Below are 27,355 nucleotides of genomic sequence, written 5' to 3'. Positions count from 1 at the left end.
TATAACTAAAATAACATTTCATTGTCTTTTTTTGCGCAAATGTAATCTCCATGGCGAGATATGAAGGCGAACGAGTTGCCCTAGTTTTCCTTGATGTGGAACTAGGTGCGGGTATTACAAAGTCAGCACTCTGAGAAGCGCCGAGGTATGAGCTACTCTGCGCTATATAAGCGAATTCAAAGCCTGAATAAAGGAGTGTTGGCGTCAAACTTACTAAAGTACGGTAGCTAGCTGGGCGAGTTGGCACACCTGCATCATTACTTACTGCGCGAACGAAGCAACAGGATAATCGCTGGCGCTGTAAAGGATAATGAATGTTACTAGCCTGCTACAACGCAACTTTTCTGAATCTTCAAGCGGTGAGCTGCCTCTTTGTGTCAAACTATGTCCGAGTGCGAACAAGGCGGCAACCTCCGGGCAATGATCGCCCACGGGTTGTGTGTGTTTGTGCGTGTGTGTGTGTGTGAGGGAAAGAGAGAGAGAGAGAAGAAAGAAAGGCCGGGAGGTTAACCAAGGCCTGGTAGGCTATCTCACAAACGGGAAAAGGGGAAAAATATAAAAAGGAACGAAAAAGAAGAAGAGCCATTGTGGGCGCACCCACGAACGAATGTTCAATCACAAGCGCTCCTCAAGTCCGATTGCCCTAAAAAAAATGAATTGGCGCTTTGGCGGCGGTCTATGAGAGGTATACCAGATCATCAACGCCAAGAGCAGTTTTTTTTGCAGCTTAAAAGTGCGTCGCCAATCATTAAACTACGACGAGGGTGACGATGAGAGAAAGGTAATACTGTGAGTAGAAAGAGGTTTGTTGGATGGCAGTTTCACCTTAACGCACCTTGGTAATTAGCATTAGCAAGGTGACCAATATGTGACAGTTCTCAAGTGTTCTTTGTGACAGAGAGAGCTACTTGTTTATATTCATTACGAAGACCACGACTTGGACGCTTGAGTTCCCTCTTTGTGCTGCCACTTGGAGAGAAGGGCCCGTGTTCCCAAATTTCTTAAGGTGGAGTTGTTCCTGAAATCCGGTGCCAGGAGATCGTGATATCACGTTCGACATACCTTTAGGGAAGGTGGCTGGCCAATGGGAAATGGCTGTTGCCAAAAAGATTTTGAAATTTCGCCCCTGGTTTCCGAGGTGAAACCATTTTGGGGACAAAAAACTACGAGTAAGTTCTTTTACAATGCCCGAATGGAGTGAAAAATTGGGGTAAACCTGGTTTTATGCTTAAATAGAGGTTGCCAAATTGTTTTTGTGAAATTTGCAGATCTAATAGCTACACTCCCCCCCCCCCTCCCTCCCACCTCGCGGTATCAGGCTCTGAAAATTCAGTTTCATGATTAAATGTTTGATGCGAACAGGGAGAAGTGATTCGCAAATAGGGGAAAAAAAAGGAGCGGATGCTTTGACCGTTCTTACCCCAACCAATGACGTAGAAGACTAGCAGCGACTTCTGCTCGGCGAATGCGGAGGCGATCAGCTTGTGCAGGTAGAAGCCCTCGCAGAACATCCACGCGTACTGGCACAGCCGGAAGTAGCGAGAGAGGGTGTAGAGCACCTTGCAGAGGTTCTGCATGCAAACACGCCGACACGGAGGATAAGTCGCGCATAACTGCCCTCGAACGTGTGCCTAAGCCGGGGCATGGAGATTTGTCCGCGTAATATGACTTCACACCAATAACGACGAAAAGCATGCTAAGGAACTTGATTTGTTTTGCGAAAGAAAAAAAAAAAGCAACAGTAGACTTTAGCGATTTCTGTAGCTCTCAATTTCTCTACTGCGACAGCAGCAGGCTCTCCCAGCTGAGAGCACCATTTTTTTTAAAGATCTTCTTTGCGATGCACACAACCTCGGCCGCTGCGCTGTTGTTTTGTTACATCGGAGTTACATGCAAAGAGCGCAGCGCTTTCAGGGTCCATGTGAGGGCGCTAGACGTTTCACAAATTACCAAGCGCGAATTTCGCACGATATCGCAGTGGTTAGCGTGTCCCTCTCCAGAGTTCGAAGCCCAGTGGCAGTATTGGCAAAGCTTTAAGTGCGCAAGCGCTTATTTGGCTGCTTTGCACGTGGTTTCTTGACCATCCGTGTGTAACATCATCGGACTATGATACCTATGAACCAACTTTAGCATATACACGGACAGTGTGTCGTACTTTCTTGCTTTTACGCAGAACAGGGACGCATTCACTTCTCACTGGCACTACTATGTGGGTCAAATTTTGTGCTTTATAAGCAAGTAAGTCTGCTTGGGGCTTGAATTACCGCAACGCGGGTACAGTGGCCTAGACATCACCAGCATAGCAATAGTTTCTTGTTGTTGGTTCCTGAGAAATTTGGCATGTAGCCCCGAGGAGAGGATTGTTGTTGTTGTTATGGCCTCAACACATGGCTCGTTCCTACGAGGGAGACTGGCCGCGCTGGATTGATTGGCAGGCTTCGGATGGATTGGGTTGGATTTCCTTCTTCGATGTGGTGGGCAGTTTTCTTTTTCTTCGACGTGATTGTCACCGGAACGAAAAAGGCACATGCAGGGACCGAGCTAACAGTTCCGACCGCCTAACTGCTGTTGCAGGAAAAAAAGAAGGAAAACACACAAGAGAGAAATGTATCTTGAATCGGGAAGCGATGAACCGGAAAATTCATTCTCCAATAATGCAGACTACGTAACACAACATTTTCCATGATAGTTTTAGCTAATGCTGTGGCGCCATCTGCTAGGTAAAAATGAAGCCACTGTCCTACCGTGGTGCTGTCCCTCTAGAGCTTGCAGAGTCAAAACAAATAGCTTATTTCAATTATGACGGAAAGTCCAGGAGGGACTTTTTTCACTAATTTAATTATTCTTGTTCGCCTGCATCCCAAACCTCCGTATTCCCTGAGTTAATAACCCTCCTATAAAAAAAAATATGCGACGGCAACATTTCGCTAATATTCCGTTCCCAGCGTGATATTTTCGCCCTCTGCGTTCTCGGCATTCATTCATCGATTATTCCTTGTTACGACGAGGATAAAGTATCAGGCGTGAATTCAGTTCGAAGCAGGTGGTTTTGGTCGTCTGAGCGCTGCCATGTTGTTTCAACATCACGGTAACCGGAAGTGCCGCCGCGGCAGTGGGACTAACGTATTATGTGTTACGCAGAGACAAATCTAATTGCTCCTCCACCTCATAGAAGTTGAGTGCGCCACGTGCGAATTAACGACGCCGGCGAACTCAAAGCTTCGAACCAAAAGTCTTAATGATTTCTTTCTACGACGAGCCACCACCAACGGAGAAAACCAATGAAATACCCGGAAGTGCAATTGTAATTTGCCGTCACGTATATCATTTTATATATTGTTCACGCTGCCTGCACAGAGATAGGAATCGCTTTAAGTTAAAAGCTTTGACAGATGCTATACAGCCTAGGTTACACGTGTTTCGTGTGGATTTATTTATATGGGGTGTCCCAGCGAACTTTAGCAGTTTAAAAGCATGTGAATGCCACGTGGCTAGACAGAACCAAGGTACTGTTGTTTGCCGTCGCTCGGAGATGCGCAAATTATTTTTCTTTATTCCATCTAATTAGATAATTAGATTTAATAAATTAATGAACTTCTCGAATATTATAGTTAGATTAAAAGTGTCAATGAGAAAATAGTAGAGCGGCATGAAAAACTACCGTTACATCTTTCTGTTTCTCAATACGTGCTACAAAAAAATGTTTTTCCGAGCGTGAAGGAAGACCGCGAATGCACGCAAAGTGCCTCGAGTGGCCAGTCACGCGGCAATTTTGCGTGTATTTTCGGGCTTCTTTCACACTCAGAAAAACACTTTTATGTAGCACATACTTAAAAACAGAAATATGTAAAGGTAGTTTTTCATGTCGCTCTACGATTTTCTCATTGACACTCTTAATCTAACTATTATATTCGAGAAGTTGATTAATCTATTAAAACTAATTATCTAATTGGGCGGAATGAAGAAAAATAATTTGCGCAGCTCCAAGCGACGGCAAACAATATTACCTTGGTTCTGTCTAACTACGTGGCATTCACATATATTAAAACTCTGGCTAAAGTTGGCCGGAACACCCTGCATATGAGCGGTGAGCGAGTGCAGAGAGATGCACACGGTTTGCGGTACCGAACATATACGTTCCACAGCACCCGGTGACCGCCATACAATGCAGCGCATATCTTCGGCAGTTCCCGTTCCGAGAGGTTGCGCTTAATTTGATTGCGCGTTTCCCGGTGCGGCATAACCAATGCGTTTATGCCGTCATAGGCAGCGGAGGGAGGACGGCTGTGCGCGCGTGCGCAATTAATGCACGAGCGGCTCATCCTCTTGTTTTGGGTCTCCTTTAGTCACCTGTAATCCTCACTGGCCGGGTGTTGGCGAGGGGAGAGAGAGAGAGCGAGAGAGAGAGAGAGAGAGAGAGAGAGAGAGAGAGAGAGAGAGAGAGAGAGAGAGAGAGAGAGAGAGAGAGAGAGAGAGAGAGAGAGAGAGGAAGGCAGGGATGTTAACCAGTCAATAGTCTGGTTGGCTACCCTACGCTGGGGGATGGGAGAAGGGGAAGAGAGAGAAGGGAGAGAGAAGGTGTAGATACGTGTACGGACAGCACTTGAGTCAAAGCCGCTCGTGCAAACCAGAAGTTCTGAGAAAGCGCAAAAGTGCCTTCACTGCCTTCTGAGCCGATGACCGGTCGGGGCGGGGCTCTAGTATTGTCTGTTCACTCAGAGGACGGTCATCTAATTTCCTCAATGTGTTGGACAAAGATTGTCTTTGTGCTTGAAATTGAGGACAATGGCACTATAAGTGGTCAACGTTCTCCTCGCATCCGCAAACATCACATGCAGGACTATCAGCCATTCCAATTAGTGCTGAGTAGGCATTCGTGAAGGCAACTCCATGGCATAACCGACACAGAAGAGACGCTTCACGTCGGTGCAGACCGGCTGGAGGACTGAGTTGAAGTGACGGACGTGCGATACTGCTTGCTATCCCACCTTTAGCATAGGCTTAGGCATTCCTGACCTACGTTTATCGCCTCTTTTCTACGTATGGCGTATGGGAAACGGGGAAACAGGACGGACTCGTAGATTGTTGTGCGCTGGCACATCTATTGTTATCGCAGACAATGGGTCGTTTGTCCCTGTACTCCGGATGACAACTATCAACCACACACGCAATGGGCTTAAACTAAGGATTCTCGTTCTGTATTGTCAAAGGGGTTTTCTGGCTTCATATATCGAATCTTTCTACCGACTAGCCATATAATGCAACGCTTTTAAAACTATCTGGGTTCCTCCACAACTTTTCCTTACAACAACAACAACAACAACAACAACAACAACAACAACAACAACAACAACAACAACAACAACAACAACAACAACAACAACAACAACAACAACAACAACAACAACAACAACAACAACAACAACAACAACAACAACAACAACAACAACAACAACAACAACAACAACAACAACAATAATAATAATAATAATAATAATAATAATAATAATAATAATAATAGTTGTTTTTGAGGGCTGAAATATTTTATGTCCAACCGTCAGCTCAAGCAAAAGGCGCGTTATCACCCGTTGTGTTGGCTCAGTCGCTATCACAGTTTGATGGAGACGGAACCCAAAAATGCTCGTTTACAATGCTGTAGGTGAATGTCACAGAATGCTAGGCGGTCGAAGTCATTCCGGAGTCCCGTGGCCGCTACTGGGTCTTGCACAAGTCGTGTAGGAGCCCTCATTGAGACGTGAAATCCAATAATATACCTCAATTTAACTCAAGAAGGAGATAGAGAGAGAGAGAGAGAGCTTAATGATATCTGGAGGTGCCAGCCTAGTGACAGACCTGACATTCTACTCTATGTGAGATATTGAGGGAACAAAGAAGGAGAGAGATGAAAACTAAAACACTGACCATGAATACGCTACTTAAAGTCACTATTACCTGAGGCGCATTGAATCTGCAATCTGATATCCTCACCAGTAGGAATATTTGCTTTGCTACGCAAGCATTCGTGATGCGGCTGGAATAAAGAACACTAATTTGTGCAACCCGCGTGCCACACTGTCCTTTCACGTACGTCCACCTGGTAGCACGCATCCCTCTTGTATTCAGTGGCCGAGATCGGAGAGGCTAACGCAGAGGGCAAGAGGGAGTTGTCTGTTTACCGGGTTCTCGTTGACTCGTATGTTTTTCTCCTCGCTGACGTGGTCCAGTATGAAAACAGCGTCGACAAGGATGACGCTGATGTCGTAGAGCACCATAGCGACGCAAAAGTTCTTGTGCAGCGAGATGCGGTGCACTTGCAGTTGCCTGCACACATCGCGTAAACGAAGAAGCTCGGTCAATTCGCGCTACGAGCTCGTAACGACAGTGTACAGCTGAGCTTAGTGCGCTGCGCGAAATACTAAATTGGCATTTCTCTGCGTATTCAGCGTGGTAGTACCAACGTGGAATAGCATTTTGAATGGCTTGCACAACTTGTCAATGCGATAATCATCGTCCTTATCTTACAGGTAGTGTCAGTCAACCAGACTGTGGTCTTCTTCCGAGGTGACCGGAATGAAATATCGTAAGAAGGCTAAAAGCCGCATTTCATTATTGGGCGACACTCCTCAACTTTATATCTAGCGTGTGCGTAAAGAGTGAACACATTAACTCCTAGTTAGTAGCCCAAGCTTGTAACTCGCAGACGCCTATATATATACAGTGTCCGGTGGCGTGGTCTGTGACAAGGGTTAACTAGTGCCGGGCCGGATAACGTAAGGATTGCTTTCGGTCGATTACCTTCCATTCTTATTGCTCATCCTTCACGAGAAGCCGATTCAGGTGTTAACATAGGCTGAGCGCAGCGCGGAGCACTGTGTAATCACGAAAGGGAATGACACTGGAATGGAATCATCGCGACATTACCTCGGCCTATAGGTGATTTCACAATGCTTATCCTGGCCTATACGCAAGTTTAATCGGAGCAACGCAAGTCTCGTCGCCAGGGTGTGACAGAAGCGTGGCGATTAGATTATCTTTTACTTTACTGGGATAGTGCACGATAGAGCTAAAAAAATGTATACGTACTTGTAGACGGAGAAGATGGCTATTGCGGGCACCAGGACGACGACGGACAGGGAATGGAGCACGATGGAGAAGATAGTCATGGAGCGGTGGTACTGCAGTCGGGTGAACACCCGGTCGAGAAAGATTGAGAAGACACAACAAAGTAAGTTAGATGTCAGGCAGGAACACAAACAGTGCTTGAGCTCTTTGTGCAAGCAAGAGTGGTACGACTGGACGCCCTGAACGCATACGTCGCTCATTGGGCGCCAATGGGCGCAAGTATCGTTCCTCGTAGCAATATTAACAGGGAGTGCTGTGAGCTGAAGGTAAAGTAAAATAAAATATTCGCGTAGTTTCTTGCGGATTCATTATTGCCCACTTAACTTTGCGCATCTGCGTTACATGAGTATTACTGAACCAGAGAACATAAGGTCTATTTAATGCAGAATTTTCAGTTCATTCCCCTCATTTGTTTATCAAATGACACTAGCGCACATAAAAAAAGCAAGCTTCTAGAATGGAGAATTTTCCCGGTCACTTCCTATATTCAGTTCCCACCCTCTGTGTATTATAGTTAAAGTAAATATATGTGACCAAATTTAATGACTTGTTTTTTTCCGCTCCTCTCATGGCGAGCAATTCAGTAGGTTTGACACTTAGAGCCGCTATAACACTTGTATAAGCCACCAAAGACTTCAAATAAGAAGCGATAAGCGTGTGTAATGTTTTTGGAAGCGTCGTACCGTTAGCTTTCAGGTCTGCCATCATGCTTCGCGTACGAAGACACGCATAAGAAATACAGTTTAAAAGCAAAATGACCCTAACTAAAAAAGCTTTAGTGCGAAAATCGGCTGAGCACAGTCAGGCGTATGATGCCCTTAATAAAACTGGACAGAATAGTTAGAACTACCGAAGTGAGTCCCATCGTTCTAATCGCCTATCCACGTTTTATCAGGTGCATCAACCGTCTCCCGATCTCATGCACCATGATAGAAGCCTGATTTCACCAAGTTCTTCCAGGCTCCCATGATGGAAAGTATCGTGTTAAAGAAAGGTTCCCCGGGTCCACGACGAATTTCTCATCGAGTACGAAGTTTCATTTTCAAGGAGCCGGTACGTCGCCTACTTTTATGGCATTGAGCTACAATCAAGTCGACGGCACCCTTTCTGTCCATTAATCTGCCTACACCTTGACGATGTTCAGAGAACGGATGTGATAAAATAGAATATATAGATATTCGCTACACACCTCTAGTGAGCCGCAGTCGTAGAAAGTGTACTCCTTGCCATACTCTTGGCTGTAGAACCACGTGCCATTCTCCCAGCAGGTTTTCTTCGACATTTCTGCGTAGCAAAGAATAAATGGCGGGAACGATGAAGTTGCGTAGTCATCAGTTTCCTGCCATTCTTGTATTACCACTTTTTTATGCGAAGCATATTACGAGGGCTCAACCCAGCTCCTCAGGCGCGGCGGTGTCGCCTTGAAACCACGTGACACCGTGACGTCACGACAGAGGAGAAGTGGCTTTGGCTCAACTCTTGCAAGACGGGCTGGGTGGGAATCGAACCAGGGTCTCCGGAGTGTGGGACGGAGACGCTACCACTGAGCCACGAGTACGATGCTTCAAAGCGGTACAAAAGCGCCTCTAGTGAATGCGGTGTTGCCTTAGAAACGAGCTGTTTCTAAGGCGTGCGTCTCTTGCTCAGGCGCACATTTCGTTGCCGCGCCGAACGCTGCTTTGCTCGACGCTCACCGCGTCCAATGCGGGGCGCGTAGTCGCTGCCCTGTAGCCCATTGTCTTACACCCCTTGGCGGGTCGACGGGAACGCTGTCGCGTTCCACTCTTGAAGGCGAAGCAGTAATGCATGAGTTGTTTCTTCGTCTAGCCGAACCAAATATATCCAAGCAACAGCAGTTCACCAGGCTAAGCAGTGGTTCAACAACTAAAATAAAGGCTAGTATGCTTCGCATCCTGGGCTTAACCTTACCTAAGCCACAGCCATTTTTTTAATGACGTGATGAAAAAGAGATGTCGACGAAGGAATACGGCGTAGGCGGCTCCTCGTCTTATTAGCGGAAAGTGCTGCAGACATACTGCAGATCTATGTAAACTGTTCTGTATGGTACAGCAAGTTTGTTGCAATGAATGCACACAAACCAGCCATTACTACAAAAATGTGACAAAATAAAGTGGCCTTCAAGCCCACAGTGGATTAGTTAATCATTTTAATGTGTCACTAGACGGAAGTCGTTAACAAAATTTAGTGTTAAAGAAAACCAGGTGAATGTAAATTACCGTTACTCGAATTCGATAGATTTCAGCGATTCATCTGGGGCCTAAAACTCATTCACTGCGACAGCAGCCAGCTCTCGCAGCTGACAGCGCCATATTATTAACAACTTTCCGGCAAACACAACATACCACAACATTGTCCTCGTCACTTATATGCTGTAGTCGCAAAATGCGGGAGCCCTTCGTAAATGAGCTTCACAATTTACGCCGTGTTACATCGCCGACACGAGGGAATTCACTGTCGCCCGTATTTTTTATCACGTCAAGACAGTGCGGGTCTAGAGTCTGGGCTTGCTCGTTATAAGTTTTGAATCTTCCTTCCGCGGTCCTCGTCACCCGTCATACTTCTCTTTCTTTTTTCTGTTCTTCTTCCCTCAGCACAGAATAGCTGGCTATAGAGAGATGTATTACCTCAGCCGACATCTGTGCATTTCGTATCATTAAGCTTTTATCTCTCTCTCTCTTGCTTGTTTTCTTTTTTTTTTGCAATGCTCCCTTGTGGTGGCAAGGAAAAGAAAAGAAAAAACGTACAAATTGAGGTTCGGGGTAAATTGATATCTCTCCTTACTCAATCGGCTGAATATTCCAGCGCACGACCGCTTTCCTGAAGGCACTACCGTGTTTTACGCGATGGTGCCCATGCCGTGTTCGGTCACCAACGACGAGAGAATAGTTTGCCCTTTTTCGTAATGCGGGCTGTCAATAATTAGCTTGCGCGTGTGCTCTGAGCCTGTCATTAAATTCTCGTTTTCTAAAAGAAAAGGGAACGTAGCTGACTATACAATAAAACGCACCCTTACTATTTATTGACAGTGAATAATAATTCGTAAACGAAAGAGATACCTTTTCTGCAATGCAGGAAGGAGTGCCTGTACACTGGTGGAAATCAGAGACCAGTGAGGCAAAAAAAAAAAGAAGTGCTGCCCGGACGTAATATGTGGTATAATTGAAGCACTCGTTATAGGAGTTCATGAAAACTGTACTTATAGAAAGGCACTTGCGCGCCGTTTCTGCTGACAAGCGTTCTTTTTTTTTTCTTTTTTCGCACACGCTTCCACGACAGAGAATTTCTGTGTAAAAATAAATAAATGAGAAACAAAGGCTACCTTAGAGTCATTTCATTTTTCAACAGTACAGCTGCCACCCGCAATGGTCTTTAGATGAAAGAACGGGAATTCGTTGTAATGTCCTCTACGTGTCTAGAAAGAAATCCTCGCTAGCGGGCATAGAGAGCGAAATGGATAATCAATAATAATAAACCTCTCGTTCCTCGCCGAGCACGACGGCAATACCATAAAAACGGTACGTCTGCAGAAAGGCCGTTGTAAAAAGAAACAAAAAAAGTTTGTCACGAGCGCTTCTCCTACGCTTGAAAACAACTTCTGGCCTTCGAAAACCTGTAGTCTGCGACACTGTCATATTTCTATTTCTCTCCATTGTTGAAGCTACAAAAGATATAAGTGTTCGACCAATTGAACTTCTCGCTCACGAATTACGGCGCCCATGATTTCGTACTCGGTCATGATCCCTTCGTCGGTGAGGCTGATCACGCTCCACGGCCGTCTCAAATCGTTGTCGACGCCTTTCTCTCTTCTACGCAGAGTGATTTTGTTACGCAATAGCCGTGAGAGAGGGACAGTCTCGGCATGGAAACAATCGGTGATATACAAAAAAAATTTTAAAAATAGGTGGTCTCTGCGATCACTGTCGGCGTATGCACCCCGCAAAAACGTACGCAGCCTTCCAGATGTGTTTCTGTTACTCCGACGCAACAGTTGTTGGGGTGTGGATTTGTACACCATCTGTAAGACAGCCATTAAAGCAATTAGGCCGTCGTAGCACTAGAGACCAGGGCTCATATTCACAAATCGTCTATTCAGTTTTGAGATGCCATGACTGGTCGTAGGTGCATATATCGTCTCTTTATCACTCCGATTGCTATAGCAAGTGACAGGTTCTCGGACTCTGGCTTACCGGCCGTGATTTCTGCGGCTATGGTGTTAGGTTGCTAAGCACGAGGTCACGGGATCGAATCCCGGCCTCGGCGGCCGAATTTCGATGGGGACGAAAGCCCCCGTGTACCTAGATTTAGGTGAACGTTGAAGAACCCCAGCTAGTCCCAATTTCCGGAGCCCTCCCACTACGGCGTGCCTCATAAACAGAACGCGGTTGTGACACGTAAAATCCCATTATTAATTTTTTTTTCAAATTGTGGCTTGTTAAAAAATACGGTCAAGTGTAAGAGAGCGCGCGTGAATATGTACGTTAACGCCTGAGTAACGTTCTATTTCGTCTTCGCTCGGCAATAAGTCATGAGCTTCTCCGGAACGAGCATCCAGGAGCCTATGGGGAGCCTAGCTTTTCACAAGATTCGAACGTTATAGCCGTAAACTGGATGTCGCTTTCACCAGTGACACTGTGGTGGCGAGTGCACAAGGCGAGACTGCTATTGATGTAGCTGATATATACGAATCCACTTATACGCGAGAACAAAAGGACCTGTATAAGGTTAAATCAACGCAACCAACGGCAGCAGTGGCATAAGATGAGCATTCCATACATGCGTTTCGGTTAGGAGAAAACGACGCCGCGTTTTTCGGAAAGGTAGCCACGCCTGCAGTTCTCCCTGTAGCATCGAGTATAAGCAGATCCACTTGAGCTCGTACGGATCCGTGCCTTGCAAAAACTAATGGTGTGAAACACAAGCCAGGTAGACGCGGTTGGAAACCACCGCGCTCTCCACACCGCAGCGCTTCGTCCTAGGGAACGCATTAGTGACGTGGTGTCCAGCTGCGTCTCTTTGTCTCTGCTTTTCGTGCTATTAACTTTCATGTGCCGTACCAACAATTCCACAGATCCACTCCTGGGATCCATACCACTTACCGACGATGCCGACGTAGCCATTGATGTCATTCACCCTCTCTTGTTTCTTCCATAAGGATGAACATATCTATCATTTTTTCATGTCACAGAAATGTCGTAAGTCCACACTATTTCTATAACACTTTAAGAATGGCTGAAAAACATCGGGGAGCCTTTCAGGGCGGACACACACCAAAGATGTAAGGAGATATACGTGTACACTGTTTGTCACGAGACAAGAGCTATCTAGGCCCACAATTGGAGTAGCGTCTTCCCTCGGACGAGGGATTTCGGCACATCTCGTCGACTTGGCGAGCCGGCATGCTGTTCCCTTAGACGGCGTTATTTGGGGCATTTAGTTTCGCGTAGACGCACCAGTACAATGTGCATCTACGCCATGTGTGCTATGTGCCTCTGTAAGCGCTGGCGTTTCGTGTGTCTCGGGCTTTCTCATATATAGGCTGAGGGTTTTGATTTGTTCGCAGAGGATAGGCAATAGCATTAAACGTCGCCTTGCGAAATATGCGAGTTAAACAAAGTGACCGATTGAATTAACAATAGAGGATAGCGCATTCGCCCGCAGTAACTCACGCATTACGAAGTGCGAAGGTAGAGTATTCAGAAATGGAGACGAGGTTCACGCACTAACTTTCGAACGCGACGAGAGCAATTTCCTGGAGTGTGCTAAACATAGAGCATGTAATCAGTGAAACATAATTAATTAAAATTTGTCTACTTTGCACGAAATACACGATGCCCACAAATAATACCTTTCTGACGTTTCTTTTTCTTCTACTTTAGCATACTTACTCGCTCAACAAATCTAATACTAAGCAGTTATGCATAAACTTTAATGGCAACGCTGGCATGTAAATGCTTCATCGGGAAAAATGGTGGCTAAAAAAGAAGGCTTATCACGGCTACGTTATTGCTTCCTTGCACAAACTGGCGATTCAACCGATTTCCAGCTGAGATCACCGCTGATATTAAAATGACTGAGAGGTAATCCCGAAACTAGTCGTGTACGCTACGACATTAACAAACGCATATTGCAAGCAAACTTGCCACCGATGCAGTTTCTTCGGTGTACCAAGCAATCGCAAGATGACACTGCTTGCTGCTGTGGCAGCCCTTCAATCCACTTTCAGGATACTTCACCGTCCTGCTCAGTTAAGGTGCAGCGAAGCATTTCACGTGTAGACTGCCAGAGTTAGGACACTTTCAGGTAACTTCGCCGTGTTGCTCAGTTAAGGTGCAGCGAAGCATTTCACGTGTAGACTGCTAGAGTTAGGACGTATACTTTCATTAGGCATGTGGCGAATAGCCACATCTTCAAATTAATCTAAATGTGAGTATTCAATAAAAGTGTTAGGAGTTGGAATTACGTAACTATCTTTTGAAATATCAAGCATGCGAACACGCCGGGTGCTACGGGCTTCTTAATAAACTCTAATAGAGGATATTGTTCATTGACTGTGCTTGCAGGTAGAAGCTAATGATGATGCATTAAACTGGATGGCATATTAGCCTGGATTACATTAAACTGGATGGCATGAATTAGCCAGGACTGAACGCTCGGTACAGTGTGTGGAATTATAAAAACCACAGTAATTAAACAAAGGCTTGGCCAACAACGTATATGCGTATCAGAAGTATGGTTACATATAAGTCTATGAAGATACTAATAGTGCTCCTAAATATACCATCGATTATATAACGCACCACACCGCAGCTAGACTTGAATTTAAATAAACAAACAGATTAAATATTACGGATGATTCAAAACCAAAACACCTTAGTCTGTCAACTATGACCTCCACAGAAGAAAAAAAATTACTCGTTTGCTTGTTTGCTTGCTCACAAACCTTGCTCTTTTCGTCGTAACAACGCATCCTGTGTCATTCTGTGAGGCTTAAGTAAGATTGCTTTTCCTATAGAATCGCCAAGACAAGGCAAGCATAGCAGAAATTAACGGTTCCTAAATTTGAAATGCAGAGATAAGAAAAAGGGAAATAAAAGTTGACGCAAAGACAACTTGACACCATCCGGTTTCATTTCCCGTTTCCTTGATACATCTACATTTCAATTTAAAGAAAAGATATTATTTTCCCCCGTGCTTGCCTCGCCTCCCTTGTATGCTTGCTTGGTGCCATAATGAGATTTAAAAAAAAAGAGTTTGCCGTTTTTTCTTATTTGGATTGCCTTGCTCACTATATGCAGTCTTGCACAAACAGCCATGGATTCTAACGTGGCTCACGTTAAAGCAGGGCACAAGCGCGTTCTTTAAATAGCTGTCACTTACACTATTCCAGGACCCAGTCATGGTAACAGGTTCACTCTAAGAACAGAGGGAGTACCGGGATACCCTTTTGTTGGAGCAAGTGCGTGCGCCATATTTAAGTCCGAGTTTCGAATGGTGTTGTAAGCTTCAAGGTGTATACCAGCTCCGATTGCGCGCAGGCAGAATGAATATAATTAAGGATCGAAATACCGGTGGCCCGCTGGCTTGACCGCTGTGCAAAGTGCGGTGTCGACATCGAACTGTGAGCTGAAGTGCGTGCGAAGGACGCAAAGGGCAAACATTAAGTCCCGCTAGAGCAAAAAAGAAAGAGAGAGTCCCATTTAGAATATTTTTTCCATTTATGTATCATAGCAACGGAAGCTGAGACATGGCTTATTATCAAAGAGACTGACGACCAAACCTTCCTCTTTCAATTGTTCTCTAAATCTGTAAACCTGTCCTGGTAAAAGTGAAGTTAATTAAATTTTCGGTATTTCATGTAATTTAGTTCTCCTGATTTTGGGCAGGAAGGGCCCACAGTAACCGACTTTTGTTATCAGACATTTCCGAATAAAAACTCATTTTTTTAATGAATATACAATGCTCAGACGTTGCCGCAGTCTATTCATAGGAATTTAAAGTGCGTTAAAATACGTTTTTTAAGGTTGTGTCGTTTTCTTCTTCATTTTAATTTTTGAGAGGAGGAAGGTTGAAAGGGGAGAGCGGGATGCATAATAAGTATTCCTCTTTCAGCATCAGTGGTTTAGCTCATCTCTGGTAGCGCACTCTAACAACTAAGATTATCATAATTCTATATCTCTACGCCTCTTTCTTTAAGATGCCCGCGACATTCTGAGCAACTTGGCGACGAGATGGGATAGGTTACGTGGCTTACTGATGCACTGCGGCGTCTCGGTGATGAAGTACGCGTGCGCTGGACATGGCTTCTGTACGGTTGTCCCGGCGGGAGTGTCCTTGTAGCATGTCCAGCCATCCCACGTGGCGGGACAGTGAAGTCCATCTGCGAGCAGGAAGAGTAAGGGAAGAGCGATAAGGAAAAGGCAAGGAGGTAAACAAGGCTGGAGCCCTGTTATAATTCGCTACCCTGGAGTAGAGGAAGGGGCAAAGAGGAGTGAAGAATGAGAAGAAGTAGAGAAGAATAGTCCGCAGTATGCTCACATACACTTGCATAGTTGAGTGTGCAACGTGCGGACATGTAAACGAGGAAGACATTTAAGAAGAACGTAAGCACGCTTGAGCAGGCCTGTTGTACGCGCACTAAACACGAGAGCACACAGTGGTGAGCACGCCTCCTCTTTCCGACCCCCATGCAAACGCATTAACTTGTAAATTAGTGACAGTTATTTATTTTAATACTGCCCGTACGAAGTGCCCTAGCAGGAGCGCGAAGTAATACAGAACGTAACAACAACGAAGCGTCCACAATAACACTTTAATGTTATAGCAAAAATATAATAGTTCGAACTACAAAAACAGTTCTAAAGGCGAAAGTAATGAATGATACAACGCCTTAAATATTTTTTGACATCACTGTATTGCAGGAAAAGGAAAAAAAGAAATTAGAAATAATTATACAGTGGAATATATAGCTTTATTAGAGTGAATCCATGCACGTGGAAGCGTCTTCCATTCTGCAAGTGTTCGGGGAAACAAGGAGAACCTCAACAGATAATTGTTATGGCAAAGGACAGTGTTAAAGATCAGAGGACGAGTCTGAGAGGTTTGCCTGATTGTTAATGGTCTTCTATTTCAGGCAGCGTTCAGGACGAGTTTGCGATTAAACAGTACGTACAAAGACATTCTCTTTGTCAGCTTGAACTGTTTATTAAGCAGCTAATAAGTGATTTGCGCACAATATTTGATGTTCGTCTGCGGCTGTAATATGTTAGCCACAAATAAATATAAAGAAAACGAACACCTTATTGTTTATGAGTTCTTTCTAAAAAGAAACGGATTCACTGAAACATCCGGTATACGTCTTCTTCTTTGCCGCTGTTGTACAGCTTCAAGTAGGTTTCATGGCAGCAATGTCAAACGAAACCACTTTCTTCCTGCTCCCTTGTGTGAAATGATACATGGGTAATCTCACCTACCACCATGCAGTAAGTACAGTGCTTGAAAATTGAAACGCGAGCAATAACGAATAGCGACAAACGCGTTTTACGCGTAATTACATGAAGGAGCCACGTGTAATAGGTCTGTAGTTGATTTACAAGCATCGAGTAGAACTCAAGGATATTTTTTTGGAGGCTGTATATTAAGCCACCGTTACTAATGCTGGTGAGCCAGGAAACAAAAACAACGCGTTAAGGTAATTACCGAATCGTTCGCGTTTTAATTTTTTTGAGCACTGCAATTCACACGATTCGAGACTATCGATGAGTCATGCACGCTATTCTGCAGGATCACTAGCTGTCGCCACACTCCGAATTGTAAATATTCCTTTCCCCTCTCTCTCCTCCTCCCCCCCTCCCGCCCCCAGACACACTTTACTGCCACGCGTCGTCTGCCAGTTTCATTCGAGTGAGCGTGTAATAATATTTCTCGTATATCTAAAAAGAAAAGAAGGTAGCCAGCATCGTTCATTATGTCAACTTCTTCGGTGCGCTCGTTTAATAAAACAAGCCATTTTTTCATGGTTGATCGACAGATGGAACTTGAGTGAGAACCATCTAAAAGTGTAAGTAACAGCAACCTCCATCGAAAAACGCATGTTGTGAAGTTGGCTCTGGTGCACAGCAGACGCGTCCTCCGCAAAGCACGGCTTTCGCGTTTAACGGGGGTGTGCGAGAACAGCTGAAGAGCCTCAATTACGCAGATTAAAAAAACAAACAAACTGAAAACTGAAAACTGAGCTTACGATAAACGCCACATTTCTATGAATAGGGGCAGCTCGGATGAGCCTTGAGTTGAAATTAACAGAGTAAAACTCATTTGCGCATGTGCAATAAATGACATGCCATTGTTGGCAGGGGAAAAATCGAACCGCACAGCTCAAACACGAACGCACACAGTGACGTACCAATTTTTCTAGCGCATATTAATGTGTCTGCTATTTGTTTTTCCTCCAAGAAGCAGCCTTACAGAAGCGCCAAAGTCTTAATTAAGGGCAGCAATACGTCCCCTACCTTGCGCGCCGTCTTCGAGCATTACTGTTTAGTTTCATTTCTTTTTAAAGTGAAGCTCTCGTTCTCAAAACTCTTCCACATGCAGCGACGTTCTTGCTCTTCTTTCTACATTTAATGACATATCACCGCGTTTCTCGCTTCTTAGAAAGCGCACAATTATGCAATGGACGCTAGGTATCGAAGTTCACCCTCAGTTGCACGTGCCTGTTTCATCAGTACAGGCGTTCTCGCTTGCGTTCTCTTCAATTTTGTGCGCTACAGTAAATAAGCTGCTATCAGCCGGAACCATTTTTTTTCATTCTAGTTTGATTTGTCTGTGGCAGAAGCTGTACAAAGAATTTAGACTCTTTTGTTTTTGCACGTTAAAGATACCGCCGAGGGTGACTGCTGCCTGTTTCTAGTATTGCTTACAGTGCTTTCGGCGCGCTGTCTTGCGAGTTAATCTTAGGGCATACCTTTTGTCGCACTCAATCCGGCCTGATCGTCCGCAATCATCTCCTGGCAGCAATCGCGCGCCGCCTGGCAGCAGCTCTTCCAGCGGCCGGCATAGAGCCCCTTCTTGAAGGTCTCCAGAACTTGAACGTCGCTGTCATTGCCGTACGGCTGGAAGCACTCACCTTCGCACTCGCCTCGACAGAGCCAACCCTTGCGGCAATACCTGCACGAAGGGAAGAAACCGAGAAGCTTTGTCAGAAAACGAACTGCATCAGCATCGCTGTATAAAGGCAAGTTTCTGGAAAGCTTGGCTTTGTGTGAAATAGTTAAAGCCCGATCACCAAAGCTGTTCAATGTGTGACGAGAATTAAAATTTACGTTTCTCGAGAAAGTGCAGATAGAGCCCTCGAGAAAAGAAGCTCCGAAGCTAAGTGTCACCCGGCGGTGCCATGTGCGTATAGTGCACAGACAAACAAGTGAAGCAAACAAATAAGAAACTTCAAGCTCAAAGGATGAGGACTCATTGACGTCTAAGTGTTATTGTGCAGGTAAAAATTAGACGTTACATGCACCAGCTAACTCGGCCGATATGACAAAGCCGCTGCGTCGTGACTTCTTCATGGAAGTTACCGTGCAAGACACTGAAAATGTAGGCAATTATTAAGAGTGAGCCATTGTGAACTCTCTCTCTGTCTCTCTTTCAACACACAAGGACACTTTTGTTTAAAATACGGCAGCTGAGCTCGCAGCTGTGTCCCGAGGGTTAGGTCACTGAAAATTGTGACCTCAGCTTTATCATTGCCAGCGCCGTACCTTCGCCTCATCATCAACTAAAGCATTACTTGATATACGCGGACTGATTCAGATTAACCATCTGCTAGGACATCAGGACGGAAAAATCGATATGAACGCAATGCGAGCCAGGAAGGCTGGTTTACACAGAAGTGATATGCACGAGTTCACATTTTTATATCAGATTTCGTTACCCCATTCTCTAAGTTTCTCACTATCGTGATCTTTTCGTGTCCTTCTGAATATCATAACAACGTCCTCACTCTGAACCAGAAAGCCTTCCATGAAGGGCTAATGCCTTCAACCTTGAGCAAACTCTCTGTGGTTCAAGTCCATGACGAATCAAGCACGTACTTGTAGAGCCGTAAAACAGGGGTGAGAGCTGCAAATAGTGCTCCTGGAAAGTCAACTGCCACTGGTAAACCAGCCCTACATCGTATACCCTTCAAACACATCGAGGGAACTGCTGACCTATGCATAAGTGGCGACTTGATAATTTACCAGTGCCTAATCAGCCATCGCAAAGCGACCTAAATTTCTTTAGAGATTTATAGACTGCTGAACATTACTTCACCGGTTTCGACTATATCGCGGCTGACGCCCTCCCCCCCCCCCTCCCCTGTTTCTATCTTTCTTGGAGGGGGGAGGGGAGGGTTAATTAAAAATGCGGTTTTCACTGTGTTCTTGAACCCAAGAGGTCAGAAATTACTGCCTGGCCGCACATAGGGAAGATAGCAGTAGATGACAGGCATAAAGGGCACCTTTGAGTGGACGCTTTGGAGCGTCGCCAAGCACACCCGTGACACGGTTTACATTCGCATGGTCGAAATCGAGATATCCGAACACATTCTTGACACACTCATTGAGAGCAGAATAATTAATGCTTGCAAGGAACAAACAAAGCACGAAAGAACAAGAAGGGATGGACACCCCTTTCTTTTGTTGTTTTATGTTTCAAGTATGCACCAACTACGCCCTCAGAAAGTCCAAAAGTACATTCGCCTGGTTGATTCTGAGAGCCACTCCTCATCTGAGAGCGTCCGCAGGCGCCCTCCCGTCCTGGATGAGAGCGCGTCCGAGGTCCGACGAAATTCCGATCACGTGGTGCCTCCGACTCCTCTGGGAGGAACCGAACGTTCGCTTCGGACATGCCGTCTCTGGCTCCGCAACTCGAGAGGCCTCTGCACTGTTGCAAACTGAGTCGGAGCGCGGTAATAACGAGTTTAAGTTTTTGAGCAGCGCACAAAAACTGACAACGACAACAGAAAGAACACGGGGGCTGTTGTCGTTGCCAGTTCGTGCGACTATTCGAAGTGCACAGTTTTTTCCAGGTCGCCCGCTTCTCTATTACACGAACGAGTTCGAATGCGCCATAAGATAGCTACTGCGCAGGTTCCCAAATGGTATAGCGACTGAATCGAAAGAGGTTGCGGTGGTCCCTACGTGAGCCTAGAGGCATTCTTGAAGGCCAGGCTGGGCATGTACTTGTAGCAACGCGCCGATGTCAGCCTGCTGAACACGTGCGGCTCCAGGTACAGCTGGCTCTCCATGCGGCACGTGCCGGGAACCTTTTCGTACGGGTTCCTCCGCGCCGAGACCATGCACAGTGCTCCAGCCGCCAGCTGCGAGTGAAGAGCAATGATCGAGATCAATAAAATTTTGACCGATGAAAGACCGAGACCCGATAAAGGCAACAAAGCGGCTCTTACAGCCACACTACACCTTCTTTTTTAATGCGTTGCCTCGAGCATAGTTGCATCCTGCAATATTTCCCGACAGTTGATGCCTCTAGATTTGTCGAAAATGTCTGGCCACTTCGGAATGCTCGGGATCCTTTGCGAAGACTTATCTTTGCTCTAACAATTAGACGGGAAATAAACATTATACGTGGTTGTCGCTGCACTCATAGCAGACAACGTGCTTCTTTGTGGCTATGAAGTGGAGAGAAAAGAAAATTCACGGTACAAGGACAATGTTTAAATCCATAGGTGCTTTTGGTGATACAAATAACCTTCGGGTCAAGTGTGAATGTGAGTGTGACATTTAGCGCCTCAACTTTGTGGTGTCACACATCAGTTTGCCGTCATGTACTTTGCGGCTGATGAAATACGCATGCGTTTACAACAGATGTTCACAAACAGTGGCGTTCGCTGCAAGACAAAAATGTACGCTTCATGTAGCACATTTGCATTCTGGCACATGGATATTCTCAGAATTTGAAGATACCTTGAACTTTAATATCGCCAGTAACCGTCAGGTGAGACCGCAGGTTAGGGACAAATACGTGATATACTGAGCGCCACTCACCAAGGAAGCAACAAAGTAAATGCGAAGATGCCCGAGTGGCATGCTGTTCTCTGGTGATGACGAAGCAACCAGCCTTGTTCACGTGAGCTGTCTTCCCTGCTTCAGTGCTCAACTCCGCGCACGATGAACCTGAAAAATCAATGACACGGGATAATAATGCACTCAGTCATACCGTTCTCTCGCGCGATGAAGTTACGCCGGAGGAAGAAGTCGCGCAGTGGTTGTCTTTCAAAGGCTACGAATGCAATGAAGAATGACTTATTCTATTTCATATACAAGTGATGCGTGGCCATAACCAGAGCTAAACTGCGCACCATTCTTCTTGGCAAAACGTACGAGATGTATTTATGCTGGCATGCGAGGCAGGGTATTAGAGTCAAGGTATATGAGTCATGACCAAGGATTACAAGTAGGCATCAGGCAGCGTACCAAATTCAGAATCCCGGTCTCCAATTTCGTCCCCATCTACAGCCAGATATACCGTCAGATAGATACCTCTTAAACCTATGAAAAATCATGCGATATTATGATATTATTATGTTAGTATGTGATATGAGTTGAAACCAAAATGCTGGTAGAAATTGCATTTATTATGCAGCGTACGAAACAGCGATGGTCATAGGCGGAGAGTTTCCATTTTTCCGGGGAGGGGGGGCGGCTAGTTTTCCGAACCGCCGCCCCCCCCCTTCACATATCATAAGTGTATATATAGAGAGAAAGATAATTTCTCGCTCTTGAAGAAACTTCGTGTGACCTCGAAGAATTGAGCGCTGAAGTCACGGCGTTATATAAGTATACAGTACACAAGATCTTATAGTAGGAGGCAGTTCAATTTCATAGCCTGAGTCCTCTCGGTGGTGTAATCTTCCTTCATGTGATTGTCGCATGCTTAGCAATCACTAATACTGCTTCGCTTTTCCGGCGAAACTGCAGCCTCTCTCTTTTTCTCCCGTTTTTTTTTCTTTGAGTCCGAGTATAAGCGCTGTTGCGCATTGCTGCTGTTGATTCTGATTTCGAGTGAATCCGGCTGGGCCTCACTTCGGTTGCTGAGTGAACTACACTGTGCTTTCCAACTATCATGCACCAAGACTTTATAAAGAGAGTATTGGCGTTACCCAAAGAAAACCCAGTGCATATTGTTTCTAGTACCGTGGATTATCCACCTGTAATTGTTTCCGTACTGAGATTTAATTCGATAAATGATGTAATCACCCAGCTCGGGAAGTACTTCTCTAATTTTCAAAGTGTGACTGAGGTATTTGCAGGCACCCAAAATGACACCTAACTGCGGTGTTTTGAGCGACGCGCTAATTGCGCGCTAATTTGTGCCGACTGGTAACGAAACCCCACGAAATATGAAAATTATCACTTGACCGGGAGAGAGAGAGAGAGAGAGAGAGAGAGGAAAGCAATCGAGAGCTCACATAAGTAGGAAAGAAGCAAGGATTCTTCTTCTTTGATCACCCACCTTTTACATTATTCTAAAGCGTTTTATGTTCAGCTTATGTCGATGGTTCTAAATACTGCTCAAACAGGACCAAGACACGTGAAGAGCCCACGAACACAGAGACACAGTGGTGGTGTGCGCGTTCTTTTATGGCGTCGTCGTCTTGTTTGCGCTGCACTAGTATTCCAAGATGGCATACCAATGACCTCGCGTAGCAAGCTTAAAAACTACGTTCCCTAACGTTGTTACTGCCTCATCTGTCCTTTGTATTCCGCCATGTGCATTCTTATGTGCGTTGTTTTAGTGTTGCATAAATACGGATCACGCAGCGCGTATTTATTTGGCCATGCCTTATTTGTAGCGTTATATTTATTGTAGTACGGGGGATGAAAATTTTCCGTACCGTTTGCATCTAAGATCGCTTACATTTCACTCGCGTAGAACGGCGAGACGAAGACCGTCTATAAAGATGTTCCCTTGGTTCCCTTGACTCCCTCGCTACTCGAGCAATATGCCATAATGAGAAAGGAAACCGCTTGAATAGCAGCTTCTAAGGAAAGAAATAAACATCAGGAAATAAAGTTTCTAAAGGCCTTACCATGGGGAGCTGCCTGCATTCATCGCCAGTGGAACCTGCGAGGCACAGCGCGAACATCCGGGCCAGAGAGAGGCAGCGCTCCTTGGCTCCGTATCGCCATTGTCGGCCCTGCGAGGAACGCGTGGCCAGAAATCAGTAAAGTAAAAATACAATACAAACAGAACGTACGTGTTAGAATCTAGGTGAACGTTTAGCGTAGCGGCTTTAGATGCGGTACGTCTATCGGCGAGGCGCACAATTATGTGTGGGCACTTTCATTCTATGCAACGTGTATTCTCGGGTGATGTTTATGTTTAACGTTAATCGCATGTTGTTTTAATTTTCATGTGCCACACCATTAAAAAAAAAATGTGGAAATGCAACCTCCCAATCGGGCGCATACTGAGGGGGCGTGGACAGAGCAGTATGACACATGTCTAAATACAGTTGTCACCTTTTGTCATCGAATCTTTTGTCGCAGTCAAATCAAAGTAAACCAGTGTATAAAAAAATAAGCCTTGGAATATTATGCGCCATTTTAGTACGAGGTTCAATGGGCTTTAGAGATACCTATCAGTGCGCATAAAATTCAGAAGTTGAGTGTAGTGATTTGTCATTTGATTCGCTCACTGGCGCTACATATATATATACTACGCTACTACGCTATATATATATATATATATATATATATATATATATATATGTATCCCTCTGCAGCTGTTTTCTTTGTAGACGGTCCTTCAAATATGGAGACTAAACAACCAGCACAAAATTGGACGAGGACGGGAGAATGTTCACTTACAACTGATCTTTCATAAATGTAGCACGTCAGAACGAAAATTTTCCCCAAATTGTGAGGCGCGCGTACAGTAAAGGCCGCCAAATGTATTCACAGGAGCTCATCTATTATATCAAATTTCGCTTTCCTAAGCAGAGCAGAGGTGTTACTGATAGTACTATCATCATCCAGATGGATAAAGTAAGCCTCCAGCAGCTCGCGTGAGGCAACGTTATTACTTTTTCCGAGCACCCCAATGAACCCGAGCGACGGCTTGCATGAGCATTCCTAACAATACGCAGGCCTCGGCGTGCTGCTCTTGTAGTTGTCGTTTGCGTGTGACAGCGCGAGACTGTTCGTTTTCGCAATATGGCGGCTACTGTGCCGAAATCTGGTTTGGCACCAGGATAGCACGTCTGGTTTGGCTTGGCTTGATTGTATAGGACAAGCCCTTTTATTTCTTTCCTCCAGATGACGCATCAGGTCTTCTTACGTTTACGTACGTGAACACTCCTATGTACTAAAAAAAATGACAGTTGTCACGAGGTGTTGTGCCACGTTCCGCAAGGCGCTTGCGTGCTGCGTACGTGTCGTCATGGCGCAGCACTAAAACTGTCTAATAGCTAAAGCGTATTGCACTGTGTCCTGGTACGGCATAAAACTTTGTTTCTTTAAAAGGAACTAGAAATAATTTACGTATCGAAGAACCGCAAGAAAAATGTGTGTCCTTGAAACATTTGTTTGTGTGCAATATGTTTTTTTTTTTGCCGTACTTTCATTTCTTTTTGTAGCTTTTGGGGAACGCCTTTTGCAACGTCACACTTAAGGGGAGAATTGGTAACCCTTGTTAGTTGGGTACGTTCCGTGCATTGTCTATTAAACTTCCCTTTATCCACAAGTATATCCGGGGAGGCACCAACCCAGCAGAAGCCACACGAAGTTCCGCAGGGGGGCTAGGCAAAGAAAGCGAATATTTTCTTCATTGTCCGTTGACTTTATATGGTCATGATTATATATAGGTCAACAAAGTTCAGCCATTTCCTTCATCTACAATGAACTCATTTACAATGACAAACAATACGCTTTCACGGCGGACAACGGCAGCTTCCCACGAACGCAACTCCTTCCTTGCCATTCGCAACAACGTCGTTGTCGTGCGCTACAGTATATGACTTTCTGTTTACTCCGAAATCACACGTGCCGATGTGTGATTTCGCGTGAAGCACGAAACTCCGCGTGAAGCACGAAACCCCGCGCAAACTTCCGAGCGCTAATGATGCGCTACAGCTCATGCATCCTCATCCTCACTGCGATATGACGTGAGTTCGGCTCCCACCATATCGGTGGAGGACGAAGCATTGCTCTTCTTTGCCATAGAATGAGGATGAAACTGAGGACGACGAAAACATGGCGACGGCGTAACAGACGAGACGGACGGACAGACGCAGTACCCCTGGTTCCCGAGCTCCAAACGGATGTCGCAATAAAATAAAGCCACCCGCGTCTTTGGACCATGCCAAAGAAATTCAAGAGGAATGAACACAGGAACAAGCTATAGGTGAAAGCACTACCGAATGGGATTACGTCGTGTGAGACGGAATCGGTCACAATTTTTTGTAGAAGTGGCGGCAATTGTAGCCCTTGGGCAATATATACGAGTAGCGGAGCCCGTTTTACCAGGGTAAAAAATTTGGCTTCGTGAACCATGTATTCATCCCATTACTTTTCTGCTATATCTTGAGAAGTCCATATTTTCAGACCGCTTCATCCTTCGAATCTACAAGACGGTGTTCTGGTTACATGACAGCTTTCCCTAAGAACCACCACCACCACCTCCACCACCACTATCATCATCATTCTCGTCGGCGTCATCGTCATGATCATCATCATCAACAACAACCACTGCAGGGCGGAGCCATCACACCATAATGTTATATTACCCCTGTCTTGCGTTAGCCGACTACATGTGCCTGCAAATTTCCTAACATAGCGGCTGAATGCACTGTTCTCTTTTTTCTTTTCATACAGATTCTTTATAAAAAGGCTATGAGCGTAGCAAACGGCGCGTTTTTGCAGATAAGTTATTCGCCGAGGCGGGCATACTTTACCGCTAATAACTTGAGTATCATAAGACTGATCAACAAAAAATGCAGTCAAGTAACTTCTTATTTGAACCTTGGGGGAAGTTGTTTAAGCAGCAACTTTGAAGACAGTCACATTTTAATTAATACCCCCCCCCCTTTCTTTTATATCTTGAAGATCGAACCTAATTCAACAAGTTATCCGTCGAATTTCAAAGATCAATCGGACAATGTTGAAACCCAGCGCGCAATGGGATCAGAAAAGGCAGCCTCGCTGTCAAATAAGGCGGAAACGTCCTGCGATGAAAAGCGCCACGAAGTTTGAAACTGAGCGTGACGATCACTTGCGGCAGAAACTGATGCAGCACGTTTTGTCAGGCAAGCGCCTTAACGTACCGCATCAGTATTTGATCTCCGCATACCATCATCCAAACTTCGTCGCACATCGTCGCAGGGCGTTTCCGTCTGACGCGACCGGGGCGCGTGCTCGGTTTCAGTATTGCTCGGATTGGGCCTTGCAATTCGATGATAAATTTCTCAAATTTGGCGCAATTTTCCAGACTACAAAAGATATAGGGATGCGTTGAAATGAGTCTGCCTCCTAACTTACCATACAGACAACTGCCTCCAAGGCTCCGATATAATGTTTTCAACTTTTTGTTAATAAGTTTTTGGTACCCACGTTATTAGCGTCAAGGTATGTCCCCCTCGTCAAAGAACCGATATGCAAGAATGCTACGTCCACTACGGTCATAGCCTAATTCACAAAAAAGATCAATACGATCTAAAATAAAGACACCCTGTACAATCCTCTGCCATATTAGACTATAGTGCTTCTTTTTCCTTGGCACCCATTCTTACTCGCAGTCTTCGGTGGCACGTTAAGGTTCTTTGATATCGCCTGGATTCCGACCCCCGTAGGTTAGCGTAACAAGTAGGACTTCTCGAAACTAACTGTTAGCAACTAATCGAAATTCCGCTCATCCGTTCGCTCCTCGAGCAATTGCATCTTCTGTACGGGTGCTCCCTGTGTCACTATATATACAGGGTAGAGCGCTTAATGCCCTCTCGTTAATCTTTCGCAAGGGCTCACCTTTTGCCAGGCCACCGACGTGCACGCGAAGAGGAGGAGAGTACTGCGCCGAGGCTGCACGTCGCCATAGATGCGCTGCGCATTCAAATCTTCCGTTCCTCCGGTCACGTTGCGACGACGCTGGAAAACTTAGCAATGAGCACTGTTCCTCGCAAGGCGAGACGCGTCCGTTGGATCTCCATTCTGTCCGCGTCTGC

General features: G+C 45.4%; 2 protein-coding genes across 8 annotated transcripts in view; one reads left to right on the top strand and one right to left on the bottom strand.

The window, feature by feature from the left end:
• The window catches only part of LOC135902476 (uncharacterized), an 867,879-nt gene that overhangs the window by 135,672 nt on the left and 704,852 nt on the right, over positions 1 to 27,355 (top strand).
• LOC135916969 (calcitonin gene-related peptide type 1 receptor-like) overlaps positions 1 to 27,355 on the bottom strand; it is a 333,393-nt gene that overhangs the window by 26,584 nt on the left and 279,454 nt on the right. For 7 of the 8 annotated variants that reach the window (XR_010569125.2, XM_070531976.1, XM_065450400.2 and 4 more), the window contains 9 exons: positions 23,228 to 23,335; positions 21,183 to 21,311; positions 20,319 to 20,497; positions 18,104 to 18,306; positions 15,395 to 15,520; positions 8,312 to 8,406; positions 7,084 to 7,175; positions 6,177 to 6,321; positions 1,421 to 1,571 (listed from right to left, as the gene is read on the bottom strand). Coding sequence is in view for 7 of the 8 variants with exons in the window: in XM_070531976.1 (XP_070388077.1) it covers positions 1,421 to 1,571; positions 6,177 to 6,321; positions 7,084 to 7,175; positions 8,312 to 8,406; positions 15,395 to 15,520; positions 18,104 to 18,306; positions 20,319 to 20,497; positions 21,183 to 21,224 (1,033 nt within the window). In the remaining variant the exon portion in view is untranslated. Of the gene's footprint in view, positions 1 to 1,420; positions 1,572 to 6,176; positions 6,322 to 7,083; positions 7,176 to 8,311; positions 8,407 to 15,394; positions 15,521 to 18,103; positions 18,307 to 20,318; positions 20,498 to 21,182; positions 21,312 to 23,227; positions 23,336 to 27,158; positions 27,353 to 27,355 lie in introns of those variants that run through there. The other variant, XM_065450403.2, reaches the window with a different exon arrangement.

This window comes from Dermacentor albipictus, chromosome 1 (genome assembly GCF_038994185.2).
Source record: "Dermacentor albipictus isolate Rhodes 1998 colony chromosome 1, USDA_Dalb.pri_finalv2, whole genome shotgun sequence".
NCBI classification, from domain to species: Eukaryota; Metazoa; Arthropoda; class Arachnida; order Ixodida; family Ixodidae; genus Dermacentor; species Dermacentor albipictus.
Note: the sequence above shows the minus strand (reverse complement) of the source record. Positions and strands in the feature narration are given on the sequence as shown.